Below are 21,716 nucleotides of genomic sequence, written 5' to 3' on the forward strand. Positions count from 1 at the left end.
CACGTGTGCAAGACTGGCTTTTGTGTCCTCTGAATTTGTCGATAAGTATCTAATTTCTGTGTTAGCCTGGTATTCTACCCCATATAAAATTTTTAACAGAACACAGATTTCATCCGTTTGTGGCTTGTCTCAACTTCCATTTTTAAAATCCTGGACATATTGTAAATAAAAATTATCTCCATTACTTTTTAAATTACACTTTACAAAATAAAAATATAAATGTTTCTCAGATTTATTTCAGAGCATTCTAAATCCCAGGAATGTTTATTGATATAAACCTGCATAGGTTAAGCAATTTAGAGATTTAAGATAAATAGGCACCACTTTGCAGTAGATTTGGTGATGAGAAAGCATTTCAGCACATGTTCTGCCACAAAGCATTTGGGAGTCTTGAGTTAGAGCTTCAGAATTCCTTCTGAAAAGGACAAAAGAGAGACTTCCTGTCATTTCCACTGGTTTCTGCATGTGGGACCAATATGGGCAATACAAAGTTTAAACATATGCAAATGATAAGGGGAGGAGGCAAAGCCATGCCTGGTTTTACATATTTCTCTAAATCCAGATTGCATGAAGTCCGGCTCTTCTAAAAGCTCCAGAACGCCACTGAAGTTACAGCACGCTTGAATGGTTTATTTCACCAATATTTGCTTATGGAAATGAAGGGGAGTGACAGAGGGGAAGGAGGAGGGGAGTGGAGGAGGGGCCGAGGGAGGTTCTGACCACAGCACAGCACACCAGTAACCTTGTCTGATGTGATCATTAACCCTTGTGGAAAACGCAGCTGGCAGTTCTCCGAGGTTTGTCATTAGAATGTGAGAAGAGCCACACAGATACTGCTCAGACTGTTCGAAGAAGTTTGATTTACTTTGAGACCTACTGCTCTGTTTTAGAGTGGCAGAAAAATGAGGTTTCAACAATTCTTTTTTGTATTTTTAATTTTTATGGTGAGTCTTCTTATTAATGGACAGAGACCAGGTAAGATTGATATATTTGTACCAACTAACTTCTTTTTATGCTTGTTTGTGTCTGTGGACCTCTGAGTGTGATTGTGTTTATGTTGAAAATCACTTAGGTGTGCTTAGGGATAGTAGAGGTGTGTAGGATTTCAAAAATATGCTATCTATCCCGTTAAGTCTATTATTTGGATATTTTAAAAATAGCTGGATATTAAAATGATGATAAATATTTTATCATTATTTTTCTAACTTTAAAGAATATTGATTCCTTAGTTATTAGAGATATGTCCTTACAAGTAAAAAGGAATAGAAATGTTTGGTTCATTCATTACAGAGGTAGACAACACTTAATGATTTCTAAGTAAATGCAAAAGTCAAAGCAGTTTATTAAAGAGTATGTTGTTGGCTAGAATGGAGTACTGTTAACTAAATTTTGATAACATATAAAAATCATAATGGGACAGGTTGCAGATGAATTCTTAAAATAGGTCAATAGGTATTATTTCCAGTTATATAATTAGACGTCATTTAAAACAAAAATGTGCAATTTTAGTATTATTGTGTTTATAAAGTCAAAAGTGTCAAAGATATGTATGGTCAAGGTAAATTTTCTTTACATATTTTTCAAAGATGATATTAGTTGTATTGCTCTTATCTAACAGGAAGTTAGTACACAATCTAATATGCTTTTATTTCAAAACTAAATAAGATTTCAAAGGCTGGTAAGTAAAAAAAAATAGTTTTCTAACTCATGAAAAAGCAAACCCACACTTAAATAGAAAGGTGATTATATTTATATCCAAATGTGTTATATCATTCACTTGATAATATAATTTTCCATTTAGAACAAAAATGGTACATAATTGGTTAAAAATTCAGTCTTGCCATTTAGTTAATCAGAAGTTTGATCGCTGAGGTTATTTCAAATGGAATTTCATGGTGTGCCCTTTTACATAAATAAGAAAAAAGTTCTAAAGTAGCAACTCAAAAAGCATTCTTCCTGTTATAGCAATTGCTATTTAAGCTATTTCTACTTTTCTGAAACATGGAACACCTTGGACAATGTCCTTGTAAAATGTTTGTGATTAACTCACTACATAAAATAAAAGGTCCAGGAGCACTGAGGGAGAAGACATGTAGGAGGGAGAGGATATTACTACTAGATCTTGCTATTTACATGAACTGTTGGGAATATACCATATTTCCCCATGTATAAGATGCTACCATGAATAAGATGCACCCTAATTTTGGGGCCTGAATTTTGAAAAAAGAAATGTATTACATAAAGTTATTGAACTCGTCTTATTTATCATAAAATTCATACAGCTTATCACTGTCAAAATTCCCATTCATTAGCTTGTCCTCATCTGTGTCTGATGATGAATCACTGTCTTCAACAATAAGCGAAAAACAAGCGTGAAAAAGTGGGATATGCAAGTAAAAAAAAAAACTACTATCACTGTTTAAGATGCACCCAGTTTTTAGACCCCAAAATTTTCCCAAAAATGTGCGTCTTATACATGGGGAAATACGATAGCTTGTATATTTGCATCACACTAATTTTTTTGTATCATAACTGCATCTAAACCAATAGCAAATAATCATATTATAGTCTGAATCTAAATATTCCTTTGCATCTCCCAGACTAAACAACAGTTAATTTTTTTTTTTGAAATTAACTAATTTTTCTCTTTTTCCTCCACAGCTAATCTGGCAATGAGAAGAAAACTGCACAGACCCAGCTGCCATCAGAGGAGATGTATCCCTCTCCACTCACGAGTGCCCTTCCCCTAAGGTACTTCCGGTGGGAAGCAGCTTTCCTACATTTAGCCAACGTTCCAGATTGGATATACATACCAAAGAATGCTTATTCCTATTCTGAAACATGTGATATTGGCTTTATGGTCATGTCAGTTTAAGGGATGCATGCTGACAGAGGAAACAGCGAAATGACATGATGACTGAAAATAGTTTGATAAGGAAAATCTTGATAATTGTTGAATATAAATAATAGTTATGTGGGTATTAATACTAATCTGTATGTTTGACAATTATAATTTAAAAGTCAGGCACCAAGAGAGACCTGACCTGTGGTGACACAATGGCTAAAGCATCGACCTGGAACACTGAGGTCGCCAGTTTAAAACCCTGGGCTTGCCTAGTTAAGGTACATATGGGAGTTGATGCTTCCTGCTTCTCCCTCCCTTCTCTCTCTCTCTCTCTCTCTCTCTGCCTCTTTCTCCTCTCTAAAAAGTGAATAAATAAAATCTTTAAAAATAAATAAATAAATAAAAATCAGGCCCTAAGACAATATAGTTATGAAAGTATCTTTAAACATGTGTTTTGAAAAACACTGAATAGCTCCCTAGGTTATCCAGAACAAGCATATTTTCCGTTAAGACCACTATGTACAATGGATGTTTTTGCCCAGCAACATCATATGAATGATGTGCTAGCCTCAATTGGCAGTGTATTTTTCCTGAAAATCATTCTTTATTTATTTTTTTTAATTTATTGATTTTAATGAGAGAGGGAGAGAGAGAGAGAGAGAAACAGGAACATCAATCTATTCCCATATGTACCCTGACTCGGGATCAAACCAGCAACCTCCGTGCTCTAACTAACTGAGATAACCGGTCAGGGCAATATTTCTTTTAATATAAAAATCAACTTAATGGCATGGCAGTTTTAAAGCCTCACTCATAGAACTGATCTTGATGGTTGCATCTTTAAAGATAAATTCTGAATAGAATTTGACTCCGCCCTCCCTTTTCTTGTTGAGAAAAAAAAGAAGACGATTAAGAGACCAAAGATTTCAAACCACCACCATCATCAGGAATACCATCTGAATCAATCGATTTCAAACACTGCCCAAGTTTATGTTACTTCACACTGAAAACAAATAACTTGGCATTCCATTGTAACTATTTCAAGCTCTTTAAGTCATAAAATATATCTTCATTTAAAAATGCATAGGTGTATTCCTCGGCTGGTTAACATATGAAGGCAATTGCTGTATTAGCTAGTCTATAGACTGGAACATTTACGGCACTATTCATTCAGAGGAAAGAATGGTTGGTATACCGATTGTTTAATATGTGCTTTTCAAAGCCAGTGAAAGCTCTGAGTAGGACATTAAAAGAAGGAAGAGCAATTCAGTAATAAGCATTTTGCAGTAAGCATTGTCATGGGGACTAAAACAAAAAGCTAAGTTCTCTGCCTGTATCTGCGACAGATTACCCTTTGCTAAACACAAATTTGGTGCAAGAATCCAGAAAGATACAATAAGATGTTCTCAAGAAGACAAATAGTAGAGGCTTAAATGTACTTTTTTTTTTGAGGCTTAAACTTGCTTTAAAAGGATTTTACATGTTTTAAAAATCCTTTGCTGTGCGTTGATAATGCATTTCAGCCTCACGTATAAATAAGTAATGGTAAAATCTCTGCTGAGGAGGAGTGGAGAAGTTCAAGATTTTCCCAGCACTCCCCCACAAATAACAAAGAGGAGCGGAGGCATTCACAATAGCCAGGGAATTCCTGCATATACAGAGCAGGATACCTTACATAACTGTGAATAAAAGCCCTCAGCCACAGGTTTTTCTGCAAACCACCTGCCATAAACACTGGTGTTGCAAGTAAACAAGAGCGAGTCAGGAAATTTGAATTGTCAAAGTTATGAAAAAATTTTGACCTACAAACCAAATTTGTAAACTGAAGGGAGACTTGAGTGAAGGCCATATAAACAGTTTAATAATAGCAGTCCGTTACAAAATTAGGCTGATTCCCTCAAAGAACTGCTCTATTTATAGCACTGGTTGTATCACTGTTTAGACTAGTCCTACATTCCAGCTACAGTTCTTTGAAGAATGTATAAAAGCCTTATTTTGGAATCCAGAAATAGTATAAGGAGCAATGCGAGATAAGCCTGAAATAATTTTATTTATATTTATATTAATATATTTTATATTATATTATTTCATGAAATATGTATTAATATATTTTACTTATATTAGATTTCATATTATAGCCCTGAACCAGTGCTACCTTCAAACTTGATAGTATGATTCTCACTGTCCTAAACATTTACACATTTTTTATGTCTTGCAACAAAATATCTTGACAACCTGACAATTGGGTGAAGGCACTATAGACCGAGGTCATGGAACTCTACGGCAGAAGAGTTTATTGCTGTCATTTATTCCTCTGTTTTCCTGCATGCTTTAGATAAAACCGCGCGTGGTTGGTTACTTGCTTCAGTTAGGAGCAAGTAAAACTTATAAGATGGGTAAGGTAAGCAGTTAACTTTGGAATTTTTCCAGATTAATCCTTTACAGTAGTTTCAACTTTTAATTCACTTAATAGGAATGTTCTATGAATGTCAACTTTTTCAGCTTCTAAAGCCCTCTTCAGTGAACCTCAGTAAGAGTTCCTAACACTTAAATAGAAATGGATAATCAAATAGAACACCTGTGCAGCATACAATCCCTTTTTTTCTTTTTTTGTATTTTTCTGAAGCTGGAAACAGGCAGGCAGTCAGACAGACTCCCGCATGCACCCGACCGGGATCCACCCTGCACGCCCGCCAGGGGGCGATTCTCTGCCCATCCTGGGCGTTGCTCTGTCACCACCAGAGCCACTCTAGCGCCTGGGGCAGAGGCCAAGGAGCCATCCCCAGTGCCCGGGCCATCTTTGCTCCAATGGAGCCTCGGCTGCGGGAGAGGAAGAGAGAGACAGAGAGGAAGGAGAGGGGGAGGGGTGGAGAAGCAGATGGGCGCTTCTCCTGTGTGCCCTGGCCGGGAATCGAACCCGGGATTCCTGCACGCCAGGCCGACGCTCTACCACTGAGCCAACCGGCCAGGGCCTACAATTCCTTTTCTTGATAAGTTTTTTCTCAAAGAAGTATTTTGGCATCACATTCAGCCCTAAGTGAATTAGAGTGGAGAAAAGCAAGAGAAAGGGTGTGGGGAATTCCAAGCTTCCAGGTCAGTGTGAGAGCTCCAGAGTGGAAAATGGCGGAGGGGCTTTAGACTCTAATGATTTCCGCCTTCCAACAATAAAATCTTACTACATCAATGCTTTTATTTATAAATGTGTACTCTAGATAACTGCATACACTATTCATACCTGCCCCATCTAGCTTTTTAATAATGACTGTAATATGTTTTCATGGTGTAAAATTTTTTCTAGCAGTATGGAAGTATGTAAAGTCAAAAGTAACAGTCTTCCTATCCTCTTGCCATTTTCACTGACCAGAAGTAATGACTATAAAAAGAATTTTGGTAAAATTATTTTTATAAATTGAGACCAACCTATATTCTATTGCCACTCTTTAAAAAATTTTTATTAATTTATTGGGATGACATTAATTAAATTATATAGGTTTAGGTTTCAGGTGTACAATTCTATAATTATCATCCTTGATTACCATTCATAATGTAAGTTTTTCTAGTTCTCTATTTTCTGACTTATTCTTACCATTAAAAGTCATGGACTTCTTACCTTCTTGACCAAATCTCTGCCCTGCCTCCCAACTCTTGCCACAAATGTCCTATTGTCTATCCCGTCCTCACGCCATTCTGCCTGTTTGGCTGAACTGAACCCAACTTTTGCGCTGCCCTGGGCATGGAATCCCTGCTTCACTAGAGCACCTATCGCCAACTTCAGCAGGGCTCTCTGGAAAGTACTCTTCTGCTTACGATTAGATGCCTCTGATTCCCATTTATCTATATTTTAAATCTTTAATACTCTCCAGTTTTCTTAAACTTTTAAAAAAATTTTATTGATTGATTTTTAGAGAGAGAGACATCAGTTTGTTGTTTTACTTATTCACACCAGCATTGGTTGATTTTTTTTTAAGATTTTATTTATTCATTTTAGACAAAAGAGAAAAGCAGGGGAGGAGCAGGAAGCATCAACTCCCATATGTGCCCTGACCAGGCAAGGCCAGGGTTTCGAACCAATGACGTCAATGTTTCAGGCCAACGCCTTATCCACTGCACAACCACAGGCCAGGCTAACTTGTATTTGCCCTGACCGGGGACCAAACCCGCAACCTCAGCGTGCCAGGATAATGTTCTAACCAACTAAGCACCCCTTAAACTTCTTAACCTTCTCTTGTAACCCATAGCAAGAGAAAATTCCTCTTCCCAGAGAAAATGGCAATAATCTAGTTGCAAAATCAGACCCCGCCCACAAACTACAAACATCTACACTTCTATTTTCTCTTCCTTGTCTTTCCGTAACAGATTCCTCTCCTGGATACAGTTAATCTCTCTACATCTCAGGAACTTTGATTCAACAATTACTCCATTTCTTCCCCAGAATATTCCTCAGTCAAAACTGATCTATTTTATCGGGGGGGGGGGGGGTGCACCATTGGCCATATTGTGTTCTCTCGTGACCAACCCATGTCCTATACACAGCCAAATTTCTTGAAAAGATGGCTCTTTCTTGTCCTCCCATATATTGTCAACACAGTGTTCCCTGTTACATTCTAGAAAGAATCCCTAGTTACTTTCTTCTCTAATCCAGTGAATACATTTTGGTCCTGATCTCAGTTGTCTCACTGTAGGTCAAAGCACAGAGTGGATTTTCCTTGGTTTCAATGACATCTTCCTCCCTTTTGACTATCTCTGGAACAAATCACTGTTCCTTTCAGGACCTGTAATGCTTTCCAAATGCTTACTCAGAAATATCGTTGCTGTCCTACGGACTCTTCCAGCACATGTCTACAGGATACATGCAAATGTCTACCATGGCTTCTGCCCACCTTATTCTTGTAACTCAGTTCTCAGTTTCAATATTATAGATGTCATCAGGAAAAGCTTCCCTGATCATCCTTTGCATAAAAAAACAATAATAAGAGAAAGTTTAAAAAAAGTAAAGCAATACCTCTCTCTACTCCAATTTTTCTTTTCCTGGTTTGTTTCCCTTCCATAATACCTAATGCCACCTGACATATGTTTACTTTATTTCTTTTCATTAGAATGTAAGTTCCATGAGAACAGGGGCTTTGCTTTGATCATAGTTATATGCCCAATGACTATAGTAAGTTCTCCAGAAATATTTGATGAATGAATGAGTGAATAAATGATGTATACCTAAAACAAAACTTTTCAATTCCTCCCACTCAGTTATTTCTCCTGTGTTCTCAAAATTTGGAGAGTTATAAAGATACTATATATTAGATGTTTACTATGTATGAAATATATATGTTACTGTCTCAAGGTAAATTTCTGAACACAGTGACTTAATATTTAGTTCCAGTTGGTTTCCCAGGATTATCATTTCTACCTTGAAATATATATGTTTTAATGTTCCCTTCACTTCATCTCAATTACTATCTTAGTGTCTGCTGTCTCCAACATGACTTCAACACCTTAACTCAGGGTAGTCAACCTTTTTTTACCTACCGCCCACTTTTGTATCTCTGTTAGTAAGTAAAATTTTTTAACCTTCCACCGCTTCCGCAGTAATGGTGATTTATAAAGTAGGGAAGTAACTTTACTTTTTAAAATTTATAAAGCAGAGTTACATCAAGTTAAAGCATATAATAATAATTACTTATCAAGTATTTTATGTCAGATTTTTGCTAAGTTTGGCAGAATAAATCTTTATAAAACAACTTACTATAGTTAAATCTATCTTTTTATTTATACTTTGGTTGCTCCGCTACTGCCCACCATGAAAGCTGGAACGCCCACTAGTGGGCGGTAGGGACCAGGTTGACTACCACTGCCTTAACTGATCACTCCAGCCTTCAGTTCTAGTTCTGGAAAGTCCATTTTTTGTTTTATCATCTGATTTTCCCAAACCAAATTCAATCATGTCACACCTTAAGGGTCCCTGTAGCCTTCAGGTCTGTGAAAACTCCCATAGTTTAACAAACAGCACCTTACAAAATGTACCTCTTGAGCATCATCTGTCATCTCTTCTCCCCTTCCTTTTCCTGCAGAAATGAGAAAAAATTAAGACTGTTTTGGACTTCCTAGATCTGAGCTCTGGACACATAGCTTATTCCTTGGTGATCATTGATGAGTCATTTATCCTCTCTAAGCCTTCACTTCCAGACCAGTAAGATGAAGCTAGTAAGGGTACTTCACTTTATCATAACCACTCCTAACACATAAGTGCTAAATAGTGGTTAGAATTATTATTGTTAATACCTTACCATTACTTTAAAGTCATTCAGTTCTTTACCTACACTTCTGTCTGCAATGTCCTTTCTTTTTTTAAATTATTTTAATTTTATTTTATTCATTTTAGAGAAGAGAGACAGAGAGAGAAAGACAGATGGAGAGAGAGAAAGAAAGAGAGAGGTTAGGCCAGGAGACGTTTCTTGAAGGATGAACTGATAGAGAGGAAAAGAAATAAAGGACATTGCAACCTTACCTGTGGTGGCACAATGGATCAAGCGTCGACCTGGAACGCTGAGGTCGCCAGTTCGAAACCCCGGCTTGCCTGGTCAAGGCACATATGGGAGTTGATGTTTCCTGCTCCATCCCTGTTCTCTTTATCTTTCCTCTCTCTCTCTCTCTCCTCTCTCTCTAAAAAAAAGTGAATAAATAAAATCTAAAAATGTAAAAATAAAAATAAATCCCTTTAAAAAAAAGTTCCCTGACTTTGATACCCCAACCAATTATATTGATATTAGATGCCCACTTTTTTCTCTCAGCACCATTTGTATATTTGTCAAAGTACTTGGCTCACTGCATGATAATGTGTTAACTGACTATATTCTTCACCTCCTCCCTGTGGGAACACCCACAGTACAGAAAGCTGAGCCTTAATTCAACGGCTGACTATAGACAAATATGTACAATAGAGAAGTTGAATGTTCATGGCATGCCTGAAGGAACCACATGGGGAGGTCAGGGCAGAATGGAGAAGGAGAAAAAGAAAGAGAAACAAATGGAATCTGGACACATGCCTATGTTAAGAGTTTATGAGTAGAGTGCTTTGGCACTCCTGGGGCTGAATAGATAAATTCAAACCAAAAGAGGTAGGTTTTGGTAAGCTCCACAGGGGTCTATCTAAGTGGGAGGAGTGGGAGGTAGGGGAGATTACTGATCACAAGAGTTGTTGGAAAAGTCGTATCAGGAACTTACATTTGCTTCTGATTTTGTGACTGCTGTCCAGGACATGTGTTTGCATAAAGGGGTTATTATCAGTTTAAGGTCCTTGCAGGCTGAGGATAGCTCACTTGGTCCAAGCGTTGGCCCCAGACAGGGGCTGCCAGGTGGACCCCAGTCTGGGGACATGTGGGTGTCTGTCTCTCTATCTCCCTTCCTCTCACTTAAAAACAAAAATCAATTGGCCATAAACAGCGGGGGGTTATTTCTGGACTCTCCGTATTATTTTATTGATCCATCTGTCAATCCTTATGCTAATACTATGTCTTTTTTAATTTTAAGAGTTTATTCGAGCCAAACAGATGACATATGTTGAAGAATGAGATCTCAGATGCTCCAATACTATAATGTCTTGATGACTATAGTATTATATCATGTTTTTAAACTGAAACTGTTGAGTCCTCAATTTTATAGTTCTTCAAGATTGTTTTGATTATTCTAGTTCTCTTGAATTCCCATAAGAATTTTATGATCAGCTTGCCAAGGTTTGCAAAAAACCATCCGTGATTTGGATAGAAATTGTGTTGAATCTGTAGATCAATATGGGAAATACTGCCATGTTGACAATTAAGTTTTACAATCCATGAACATGGGATGTATTTTCATTTATTCATATCTACTTTAATTTCTTGCAACAATGTTTTATAATGTTTAGAATACAAGTTTTATACTTTTAATTTACTCTTAAGTATTTTATTTTTCTGGTATTATAAATAAAATTTTCTTTATTTTTTTAATTGTTCATTACTAATGTATAGCTATATAATTAATTTTTGGTTATTTATCTTATATCCCTTTTTTGTGACAGAGATAGAGAGAGACAGAAAGAGGGACAGACAGGAAGGGAGAGAGATGAGAAGCATCAATTCTTTGTTGCAGCAACTTAGTTGTTCATTGATTGCTTTATCATATGTGCCTTGACTGGGGTCGACAGCAGAGCGAGTGACCCCTTGCTCAAGCAAATGACCTTGGACCCCTGCTGGTGAGCTTTGCTCAAACCAGATGAGCCCACACTCAAGCTGGTGACCTCGAGGTTTCAAACCTGGGTCTTCCATGTCCTAGTCCGATGCTCTATCCACTGCGCCACCACCTAGTCAGGCTTGTCCTCTATTTTATTACAATTATAAAATTTTTATAACTCATTGTTTATTTAAAAAATTAAGTATGGGTAAATTGGTTTGCTGACTAACATTTCTTATTATAGTATGTTTTTTCTCCTCTGCCTTTCAAATATAGCTCTTCCCTTGCTAACTTCACCCGGTCTGCCAGATGAAGAAGAAGAGGAGTAAAGGAACACTACTCATTCACAAAATAGTGTGCTTGCTCAGGAGTTCCTGTATGAAAAGGAATCATTTGAAAGCACCTGGGATGTCTTCATAGTTTCACAAAATTCTCTTCTTCCTGTTTTCTTTTAAAGAGAAAATAACATAAATTCAAAAGTAATTATGGTCTGAAGCACAATTATTTACCTGCATAACTAAAATCTCTCATCTTATCTGCATATTATAATTCTTACATGGGTTTAACTTTTTTTAATTCCTCTTTTTTCTTGGCATGGCTGGGTAGTTCATTTGGTTAGTGTCATCCTGATATGCCTAGGTTGTGGGTTTGATCCCTGGACAGGGAACATACAAGAAGCAACCAGTGAATGTATAAATAAGTAGAAAAACAAATCAGTGTTTCTCTCTTTATATCTCTCTCTCCCTCCCTCCCTCCCTCCCTCCCTCCCTCCCTTCCTCTATCTCTAAAATCAGTAAAAACAAACAAAAAAAATACTTTGTAATGTCTTAAGATTCTGTAATAGTAAAAAGTTCAAGAATTTAAATTTTTTACTTTCATATTCCTATAATTCTTCAAAAATATTAAAATAATTTTGTAAATGTTTGAGTGATTTTTTTTTACTGTTTTTTACTTTTTTTTTTTTACAGAGACAGAAAGAGAGTCAGAGGGATAGACAGGGACAGACAGACAGGAATGGAGACAGATGAGAAGCATCAATCATTAGTTTTTCATTGTGTGTTGCGACTTCTTAGTTGTTCATTGATTGCTTTCTCATATGTGCCTTGACTGCGGGCCTTCAGCAGACTGAGTAACCCTTTGCTGGAGCCAGCGACCCTGGGTCCAAGCTGGTGAGATGTTTTTACTCAAGCCAGATGAACCCGCGCTCAAGCTGGCGACCTCCGGGTCTCGAACCTGGGTCCTTCCACATCCCAGTCCAATGCTCTATCCACTGTGCCACCGCCTGGTCAGACTGAGTGATTATTTTTAAAAATGCTAAATCTAGAATTAATTTCAATTACTTTGGCTTTGCAGAATTGAGAGAAAATAATTGGTCCATCGATTATTTATATAGAAAGACTAAGAAAGAAACTATTAACTGCTACAAAGTATATAGTGTAGGCTTAAATGTTTATGAAAGTATTTTTATTTTCAATAATATTCACTTAAAATTATAAAAGAAAGTCTGAAATACTAATTGTAGTTCATTTTAAAACTAAAATGTTCATTTCTGAATTTTTTCTAATCAGGTAATTACAAGAAACCAATCTTTAATTTCCTTTGAGGATCTGGGGGGGGTTGGCTTTTTTTTTTTTTTTTTAGCAGGGGCAAGGACAGACAGAAAGGGAGAGAGATGAGAAACATCAACTCATAGTTGCAGCACCTTAGTTTACTGATTGCTTTCTCATATGTGCCTTGACTGGGGGCCTACAGCAGAGTGAGTGACCTATTGCTCAAGCCAGAGACCTTGGGCTCAAGCCAGCAACCATGGGGCCATGTCTATGATCCCATGCTCAAACCGGATAAGCCTATGCTCAAGCTGACAACCTCGGGGTTTTGAACCTGGGTCCTCACTGTCCCAAACCAACATTTTATCCACTGTACCACACTGCCAAGTCAGGCTGAAGTTCTGTTTTATGTCCTTGATTCATTTGTAAAGTTTCTTAGAAAGACCCACTTAAAGGTGACATTTAAAATATAGTTATGGCAAAAAATATATATATATATAGTTATATATATATATATATATATATATATATATATATAGTTATGGCAATGAAGTCCCAAGCTGAGCAATATCTCTAACATACGTGTGCTTATCATTCTGCTAGGTTCTGTTTTGATGCTGTTCAACCTATTTAGATGAGACATGTAAAAAAAAACATAAGGAATTTAGGGATGTGAATACTTACCCAAGAAGGACAGTATGCCGTCTAAATATGAACTGTCTTGATATTAGGTGTTCCCAATTTGGTAAATATGCTCTTAATTTCTTTATTGAAAGACTCTTAGCTCAGTGTCATAAAATTTCTGTTATTTCACTATAAGTTAATTACATATATAAAATTTACAAAATAATATCTTGCTAAAAATGTCCTTTGTAAAAGAGTAAGAGAAGCCATAAATCATTAACCCATATTTTGCACACAAAAAAAGTTGAGATTTATATATAAAGAATTTGACATTAAAATTCTGACATGGAGTTTGTCTCCCTTTCATAGTTTATTAATGGTGTCTTTTAGAATGGAAGTTGCTTATATAAAGCACTGTAATTAAATTTACATACATACAAACAAAAGATGTTTTATAAAGTGTGTTATCTCATTTAAATTGGGTATTTGGGGACATTCTAAATGATTTTCTGGATAAATTATAATTCTTTTACACAAATGCATTTCAGTAGAAACAAGCTATTATCAATTATATTTTTGTTTAAAGCATGTACAGCCCTGGCTGGTTGGCTCAGTGGTAGAGCGTCAGCCTGGCGTGCAGGAGTCCCAGGTTCAATTCCCGGCCAGGGCACACAGGAGAAGCGCCCATCTGCTTCTCCACCTCTCCCCCTCTACTTCCTCTCTGTCTCTCTCTTCCCCTCCCGCAGCCAAGGCTCCATTGGAGCAAAGTGGTCCCAGGCACTGAGGATGGCTCCATGGCCTCTGCCTCAGGCATTAGAATGGCTCTGGTTGCAACAAAGCAACGCCCCAGATGGGCAGAGCATTGCCCCCTGGTGGGCATGCCGGGTGGATCCCGGTTGGGCACATGCGGGAGTCTGTCTGACTGCCTCCCTGTTTCCAACTTCATAAAAAAAATACAAAAAAAAAAAAAAGCATGTACTTGTAGATATGTTTATATATTTTGTACAAATAAAACCCATATGTAATTCAAATACATCTCAATGAATACAAGCTTATACTTTTTCAAGTGCAGAGTCTCACATTCACAGAAACTTAAAATCCAGCCATGCCATTATAAAGTAATTAAATGGTTATAGATTTCTGCTCATACCACTTCAATAATTTTTCAATAAAACAGTTGTCCTTGCCTGACCAAGTGGTGGAGCAGTGTATGGCGTGTTGGACTGGGATGCAGAGGACCTAGGTTCAAGATCATGAGGTCGCTAGCTTAAGCATGGGCTCATCTGATTTGAGCAAGCCTCACCAGCTTGAACCCACGGTCGCTGCTATAGCCCCCCAGTCAAGGCGCATACATATGAGAAAGCAATCGATGAACAACTAAGGAGCCACAACAAAAAATTGATGCTTCTCATCTCTCTCTTCCTGTCTGTCTGTCCCTCTCTCTGTCTCTCTGTCTCTGTGACCAAAAACAACCAACCAGTTGTCCTTAGTTTGTATGAGAAATATTCAAAGTACTGAACATAGCATGATAGAAATGCTCCTGACACTTGGCTCTATTTCATTGTTCCTTTTGATTGTAGCATTTCAGACTGAATAGCCTTGTTATATGCCCTGCCACAGCAGATTTTTTACTTAGTTCTAGATTATCAGAGTAAGGGCAAAGATTCTCATAATCTATAAAATCTCAACAACCAGTGGTATGTGTGTGGAAAGTGGCATACCAAAACAAGTCCAATACAAAGAAGCCATATTTTATTCACTGGTGAGGTGGAGCAGTAGACCAGACTGTCAAATATGTGCACTTTAAACTTAATCATCTCTATGATTTGGTGTTTATTATTTTTATATTAAAAGTTATTTGTAATTTCTAATTTTTTTAAGTGAGAGGAGGAGAAATAGTGAGACAAACTCCCACATGCACCCCAACCAGGATCCACTCAGCAACCCCATCTGGGGCCAATGCTTGAATCAACTGAAGTATTTTCAGCACCTGGCTCAGATCAACCAAGCTATCCTCAGTGCCCAGGGCTAACACTGGAACCAATCCAGCCACTGGCTGCAGGAGGGGAAGGAGAGAAGGGGAGAGGGAGGGGAAGAGAAGCAGATGGGTCCTTTCTGTGTGTCCTGACTGGGAATATAACCCAGAATGTCCTTATGCTGGGCCAACGCTCCGTGCACTGAGCCAACTGGCCAGGGCCATAATTTCTAATATTTTCCGAGATTGTACATAGTTTAACCAAGATGGTTAAGATGATAAAAAGTAAGAATGCCACCCCAGATGGGGCTGTGGGGTGAGTGAATGAAGTAGAACCGATGGAGTGGTAGACCAAAGAACAATTGTAAATGTTGATTCCTCCTTTCTTGGCTCAGTTCCTCCCAAACTCTGAAATCAATCTTTGGTCCCATTTTACTCTCCTTTGAAGGGTCAGGACTAGAATGACTAGGTACAAAATGTAAGGGTGTGCCAAAAGCCTTAGTAATCAAGATAAGTAATATTTTAATACTATTTTTGGAAAAAAATAAAAATTAACACCAAAAAGCATCATAATGAACAAAATACTAAATCTGTAGGAAAAAGACAATCAGCTAAGCCATGTTAGAGCCTGAGGTATAAGGAAAAAAATTAGTAATCCCAGATGGATAGAACGTCGCCTGATAGGAGGTTTGCTGGGTGGATCTCAGTGGGGGCACATGTGGGTGTCTGTCTCACTGCCTCCCTGCCTCTCAGTTATTCAATTAAAAAAAAAAATAGTTCCATGACCTGCACCTGAAAAATGGACAAAAAAAATGTTCTGGTTCATAGTTTTAAGTCTCCTCTTAGAGGCGGATCAGTGTAAGGATCACCACTTTAGCTTTCTTAGCCAGTGACCTGTGCATGTCTGTGTGACTCAACTGAACGTTTGCATTCATTGCCTCCCAACTTTCTACCTCTCCTCTCAAGGAAAGTATTGTTTATAGCCCTAGCTGTTTGGCTCAGTGGTAGAGTGCCGGCCCAGTGTGTGGCTGTCCCAGGTTTGATTCTGGTCAGGGCACACAGGAAAAGCAACCCCTCCCCCTCTCCCTTCGGCTATCTCTCTCTTCCCTTCCTGCAGCCAAGGCTCTATTGGTGCAAAGTTGGCCTGGGTGCCGAGGATGACTCCCCAGTCAAACACATGCAAGAATCTGTCTCTCTGCCTCTCCACTTCTCATTTAAGAAAAAAAAAAAGTATTGTTTGCTTTAATTGTGTGTGTGTGTGTGTGTGTGTGTGTGTGACAGAGACAGGACAGATATGGACAGACAGGCAGGAAGGGAGAGATGAGAAGCATCAACTCTTCCTTGCAGCTCCTTAGTTTTTCATTGATTGCTTTCTCATATGTGCCTTGACCAGGGGCTCCAGCTGAGCCAGTGACCCCTTGCTCAAGCCAGCAACCTTGGGCTCAAGCCAGTGACCTTGGGCTTCAAGCCAGTGACCTTGGGCTCCAAGGCAGCGACCTTTGGGCTCAAGTCAGCAACCATGGGGTCATGTCTGTCATCCCACACTCAAGCCAGCAACCCATGCTCAAGCCAGTGAGCTCACACTCAAGCCAGCAACTTTGGGGTTTCAAACCTAGGTCCTCTGCATCCCAGTCCAACGCTCTATCCACTGTACCACTGCCTGGTTGAGCACATTAAATATTTTTATTTATTCATTCATTTTAGAGAAGAGAGGAGAGAGACAAAGAGAGAGAGAAGCGGGGGAGGAGCAGAAAGCATCAACTCCCATATGTGCCTTTACTGGGCAAGCCCAGGGTTTCAAACCGGCGACCTCAGCAGTCTAGGTCAACGCTTTATCCACTGCACCACCACAGGTCAGGCCATTAAATATTTTTAAGAGAAAAACAGTACTTACACAAAGTAAAATTCTTTTTATCATATTTAAGCAGAATATTTCATATTATTCTAATAATGGTATTTTTTGTTTTCTTTTACGAAGGTAGCAAAAACATGCTTCAAAAACTATTTTTTGAAAAACAACAACAACAAAAAACAACTATTTTTTGCCCTGGCCGGTTGGCTCAGTGGTAGAGCGTTGGCCTGGCATGCAAGGGGTCCCGGGTTCGATTCCGGGCCAGGGCACACAGGAGAAGCGCCCATCTGCTTCTCCACCCCTCCCCCTCTCCTTCCTCTCTGTCTCTCTCTTCCCCTCCCGCAGCTGAGGCTCCACTGGAGCAAAGATGGCCGGGCGCTGGGGATGGCTCCTTGGCCTCTGCCCCAGGCGCTAGAGTGGCTCTGGTCGCAACAGAGCGACCGCCCGGAGGGGCAGAGCATCGCCCCCTGGTGGGCAGATGTCGCCCCCTGGTGGGTGCGCCGGATGGATCCCGGGATCCCGGTCGGGGTCATGCGGGAGTCTGTCTGACTGTCTCTCCCCGTTTCCGGCTTCAGAAAAATACAGAAAAAACAAAACAAAAAAACTATTTTTTGTCTTTGCCAATAATTTAGCACAGGTGTGCTGTGGGAATCATAATTTCACAAGACATTAATATCTCTTAATAAAGCCAAATAGATAAATAACATACTCCAAACAAATGACTGATAAATCACATTATTTTTCCAACCAAGAGGAGGTGAGAAATGAAGTCTAAATTTAATATGAGGTGTATTTTTTATACAAGGAGGAGGCACTCGAGAGTCAGCAACCACCAACCAGAAGGCTGATTTCCAGCTGGCTATTACTAGAGCTTGTGGCTAGGGTACAAAAGACACCAGTGATGGTAGGCAGGCTGATCTTTTTCACTGGGCCAGTGTGGGTTTATCAACAACGTCTTCAAGGAGTAACCCCTCAGGACAGGAGCAAATGCCCCATAGGTGTTCTGAGAGTTTTTAGGTTAGTGAAAAGTCACCTAGCCCAAACCAAAGCTCAAACAGTCCTCACAAACTCTCAGAATTTATAGTCTAAATGTCCCCTTACCAGTAGACTTTCCCATGCATTCTTATGATAACCCCAAGAGGGCGCCCCCAGAAGCTAGGCTACAGATTGTTCATCAATGGCAGAGATGCAGAATGATGACATTCTGGAACAATCTACTTCATTCTTATAGCAAAGCAACAATTATTTTTGTCATAAATGAGTGGACTAAGACAACTTCACATAAATCATAAACCAATACATAACGTAGCATCAAAAGAGCCTTTAAAAAATGTGACACACCTGGCCCTGGCAGGTTGGCTCAGCGGTAGAGCATCGGCCTGGCATGCGGGGGACCCAGGTTCGATTCCCGGCCAGGGCACATAGGAGAGGCACCCATTTGCTTCTCCACCCCCCACCCCCTCCTTCCTCTCTGTCTCTCTCTTCCCCTCCTGCAGCCGAGGCTCCATTGGAGCAGAGATGGCCCGGGCGCTGGGGATGGCTCCTTGGCCTCTACCCCAGGCGCTAAAGTGGCTCTGGTAGCGGCACAGTGACGCCCCGGAGGGGCAGAGCGTCGCCCCTGGTGGTTGTGCCGGGTGGATCCCGGTGGGGCGCATGCGGGAGTCTGTCTGACTGTCTCTCCCCGTTTCCAGCTTCAGAAAAAAAAAAAAATGTGACACACCTGCTTTCTCTAAATTTCCCTTCTGCTGTGACAGAAACAGAAATAGACATTTTTAGATGAATTTATAGAGAATATGTATGTTCATATATACATACACTAATATACACATTATTCTCTATTTTTACACTACATTTACCATGCCACACAATGTTGCAAGTGTTTAACTTATGAAAAGTCATTTAGTCCAACTCCAAGAGGCCAGTTGTACTCTTACTGTCCCGTATTTTTTTATTTACCAGATAAGAAAGCAGGCATATAAAGATAACCCACCAAAGACCACCCAAAGAAGAGGGCAGATGCCTGCAGTGGCACAGTGGGTGATGTTGACCTGGAATGCTGAGGTTGCAGCTTCAAAACCTTAGACTTGCTGGGTCAAGGCACACATGACAAGCAGCAATAAACAACTAAAGTGAAATAACTATGAGTTAATCCTCTCGCTTTTCCTCCTCCTCTCTCTAGAATATCAATAAATATAGTCTTTTTAAAAAAAGAAGAGCTGTGCCTGACTTGTGGTGGCGCAGTGGATAAAGCGTCAACCTGGAATGCTGAGGTCGCCGGTTTAAAACCCTGGGATTACCTGGTCAAGGCACATATGGGAGTTGATGCTTCCTGCTCCTCCCCTCCTCTCTCTCTCTCTCTCTCCTCCTTCTCTCCTCTCTAAAATGAATAAATAAAGTCTTTTAAAAAAATAAGAAGAGCCCTGGCTGGTTGGCTCAGCGGTAGAGCATTGGCCTAGCGTGCGGAGGACCCAGGTTCGATTCCCGGCCAGGGCACACAGGAGAGGCGCCCATTTGCTTCTCCACCCCTCCGCCATGCCTTCCTCTCTGTTTCTCTCTTCCCCTCCCGCAGCCGAGGCTCCATTGGAGCAAAGATGGCCCGGGCGCTGGGGATGGCTCTGTGGCCTCTGCCTCAGGCGCTAGAGTGGCTCTGGTCGCAACATGGCAACGCCCAGGATGGGCAGAGCATCGCCCCCTGGTGGGCAGAGCGTCGCCCCATGGTGGGCATGCCGGGTGGATCCCGGTCGGGCACATGCGGGAGTCTGTCTGACTGTCTCTCCCCATTTCCAGCTTCAGAAAAATGCAAAAAAAAATAAAAATAAAAAAAAAATAAGAAGAGCTCAGAGCTTGGTATGAACTCCTGGGGGCCTGATTCCAAGCCCAGAAGCCACCACTCTTTAGCTTCCTGAATCCATGCAGCAGGACACAGGCTGGGTGTGTGTACGCAGACAGATACACATCCAAATCCACGTTTCATGCTACATTTTAAGTTTGTCAGATGCCCTTGCAGACCTTTACGTGCTAGTACGAAGGGCAGGAGAGGAAGAACAACTGCTAAACCAAAAGGAAGTAGTCAGAGACCAAGCCTACAAAGCATCTCAGTAACAAGCATGAAAAATATTCCTTAGCTAAGAAACTAGATCACTGATCAACTTAGAACAATTTTAGTACTTACACAGGAGTAAGAGTGCAAATGAGATTGCTTCTGAATTGGTCTTGTAGGGAAGAAAATAACAATTGTTAAAACACAATAGGCCCATCGCTTCTCGGCCTTTTGGCTAAGATCAAGTGTAGTATCTGTTCTTATCAGTTTAATATCTGAAATTAAAAAAAAAAACAAAAAACCACAATGGGCCCAGAGGAAGAATCCAATATATAACAATCAACTCATTAAGTTAATTAGCATCCAGCAGGTAGACTGGCTCCATCCTATTGAATTATGCCATACCCTACAAAGCACAGCCAGCCTTTCAGAATCCAGTGTCATAATGAAGGGGCTCCTGTCTTAAGTAATTGTTTATGTCCTGAACTACAATAGGGAATCACTCATATTTTGTATCTTACAGTATTTAAATTAAAAGCATACACTCACCCCACAGTAGAAGAACAAACAAAAAGAGAGGATATTGCTGCTGCCACCAGCAATTCAAAAGGTGTAGACATCACAACTTGAACACATCTGTTGAGGAGTCTCTAATTCACACTTGTATAAAATATTTAACCACTCACCAAGCACTACTTCTTAGATTTTTTTTTTCTTGTGGGAGAGACAGAGAGAGTCAGAGAGAGGGACAGATAGGGACAGTCAGGAAGGGAGATGAGAAGCATCAATTCTTCCTTGCGGTTTCCTTGTTGTTCATTGACCTCTCACATGTGCCTTGGCAGGGGAGGGGGGGCGCACTACAGCAGACTAAGTGACTCCTTGCTCGAGCCAGTGACCCCCGGCTCAAGCTGCTGAGCTATGCTCAAACCAGATGAGCCGGCGCTCAAGCTGGCGACCTCAGGGTCCTCTTGAACCTGGGTCCTACACATCCCAGTCCGACGCTCCATCCACTGAGCCACCGCCTGGTCAGGCTTAGATTTCTTCAAGACATAAAAAAATCCATTTTCTGAATTGTACCCAGTAATCCATTCGGATCTCAAATTTTATTACAGGCATGCTTTGCTTTATTTTGTTTCATAAGCACTGCAACTTTTACAAACCGAAGGCAAGACCGTCCACAAGCAAAAAGAGATCGCTTTATCACGATACCTGCTTTATTACGTTGGCCTGGAACCAAATCCACAATACCTTCAATACCTACACAATGCTTGTGTACTGTAAAGCCAGGAGGCAAGGCCAGGGCCACCATCACAGCAGCCTGGCTCTTGCAGGTTCGCATTGGATTCGGACAGTCGGCAAAGAAACAGCGGAGCCAAAAACTGGTGGGCCATAGTCTTTAATTCTAGCTTTGCACCCGGCGGGCAAGTAAAAATACACACTGGGCTCCAAAACCCAGTCACATTCAGTGCTCACAAAGCTACTGACTTATCCGAGTTTCCTAGAATCAAAGGTTTCTAGCTCACCAGACTTATTCACCTCTGTTCCCCATCTCCTTTCCTTATCCCAGATACAAACTCTACACAAACTGGCATCTCACTCAGCACTCCGCCATCTTGGCTGCTTCTCCTGGC

General features: G+C 40.0%; 1 protein-coding gene and 1 pseudogene across 1 annotated transcript; both read left to right on the plus strand.

The window, feature by feature from the left end:
* Positions 1–733: 733 nt before the first annotated feature.
* On the plus strand, positions 734–11,926 carry APELA (apelin receptor early endogenous ligand). The gene is made up of 3 exons (XM_066253446.1): positions 734–975; positions 2,662–2,751; positions 11,324–11,926. Exons 1-2 carry the CDS (start codon positions 903–905, stop codon positions 2,748–2,750), a joined length of 162 nt encoding a protein of 53 aa, XP_066109543.1. The 5' UTR covers positions 734–902; the 3' UTR covers position 2,751; positions 11,324–11,926.
* Positions 11,927–20,300: 8,374 nt separating this feature from the next.
* LOC136321436 (U2 spliceosomal RNA) lies at positions 20,301–20,392 on the plus strand (annotated as a pseudogene).
* Positions 20,393–21,716: the final 1,324 nt, after the last annotated feature.

This window comes from Saccopteryx bilineata, chromosome 1, assembly GCF_036850765.1.
Source record: "Saccopteryx bilineata isolate mSacBil1 chromosome 1, mSacBil1_pri_phased_curated, whole genome shotgun sequence".
Classification (NCBI taxonomy): domain Eukaryota; kingdom Metazoa; phylum Chordata; class Mammalia; order Chiroptera; family Emballonuridae; genus Saccopteryx; species Saccopteryx bilineata.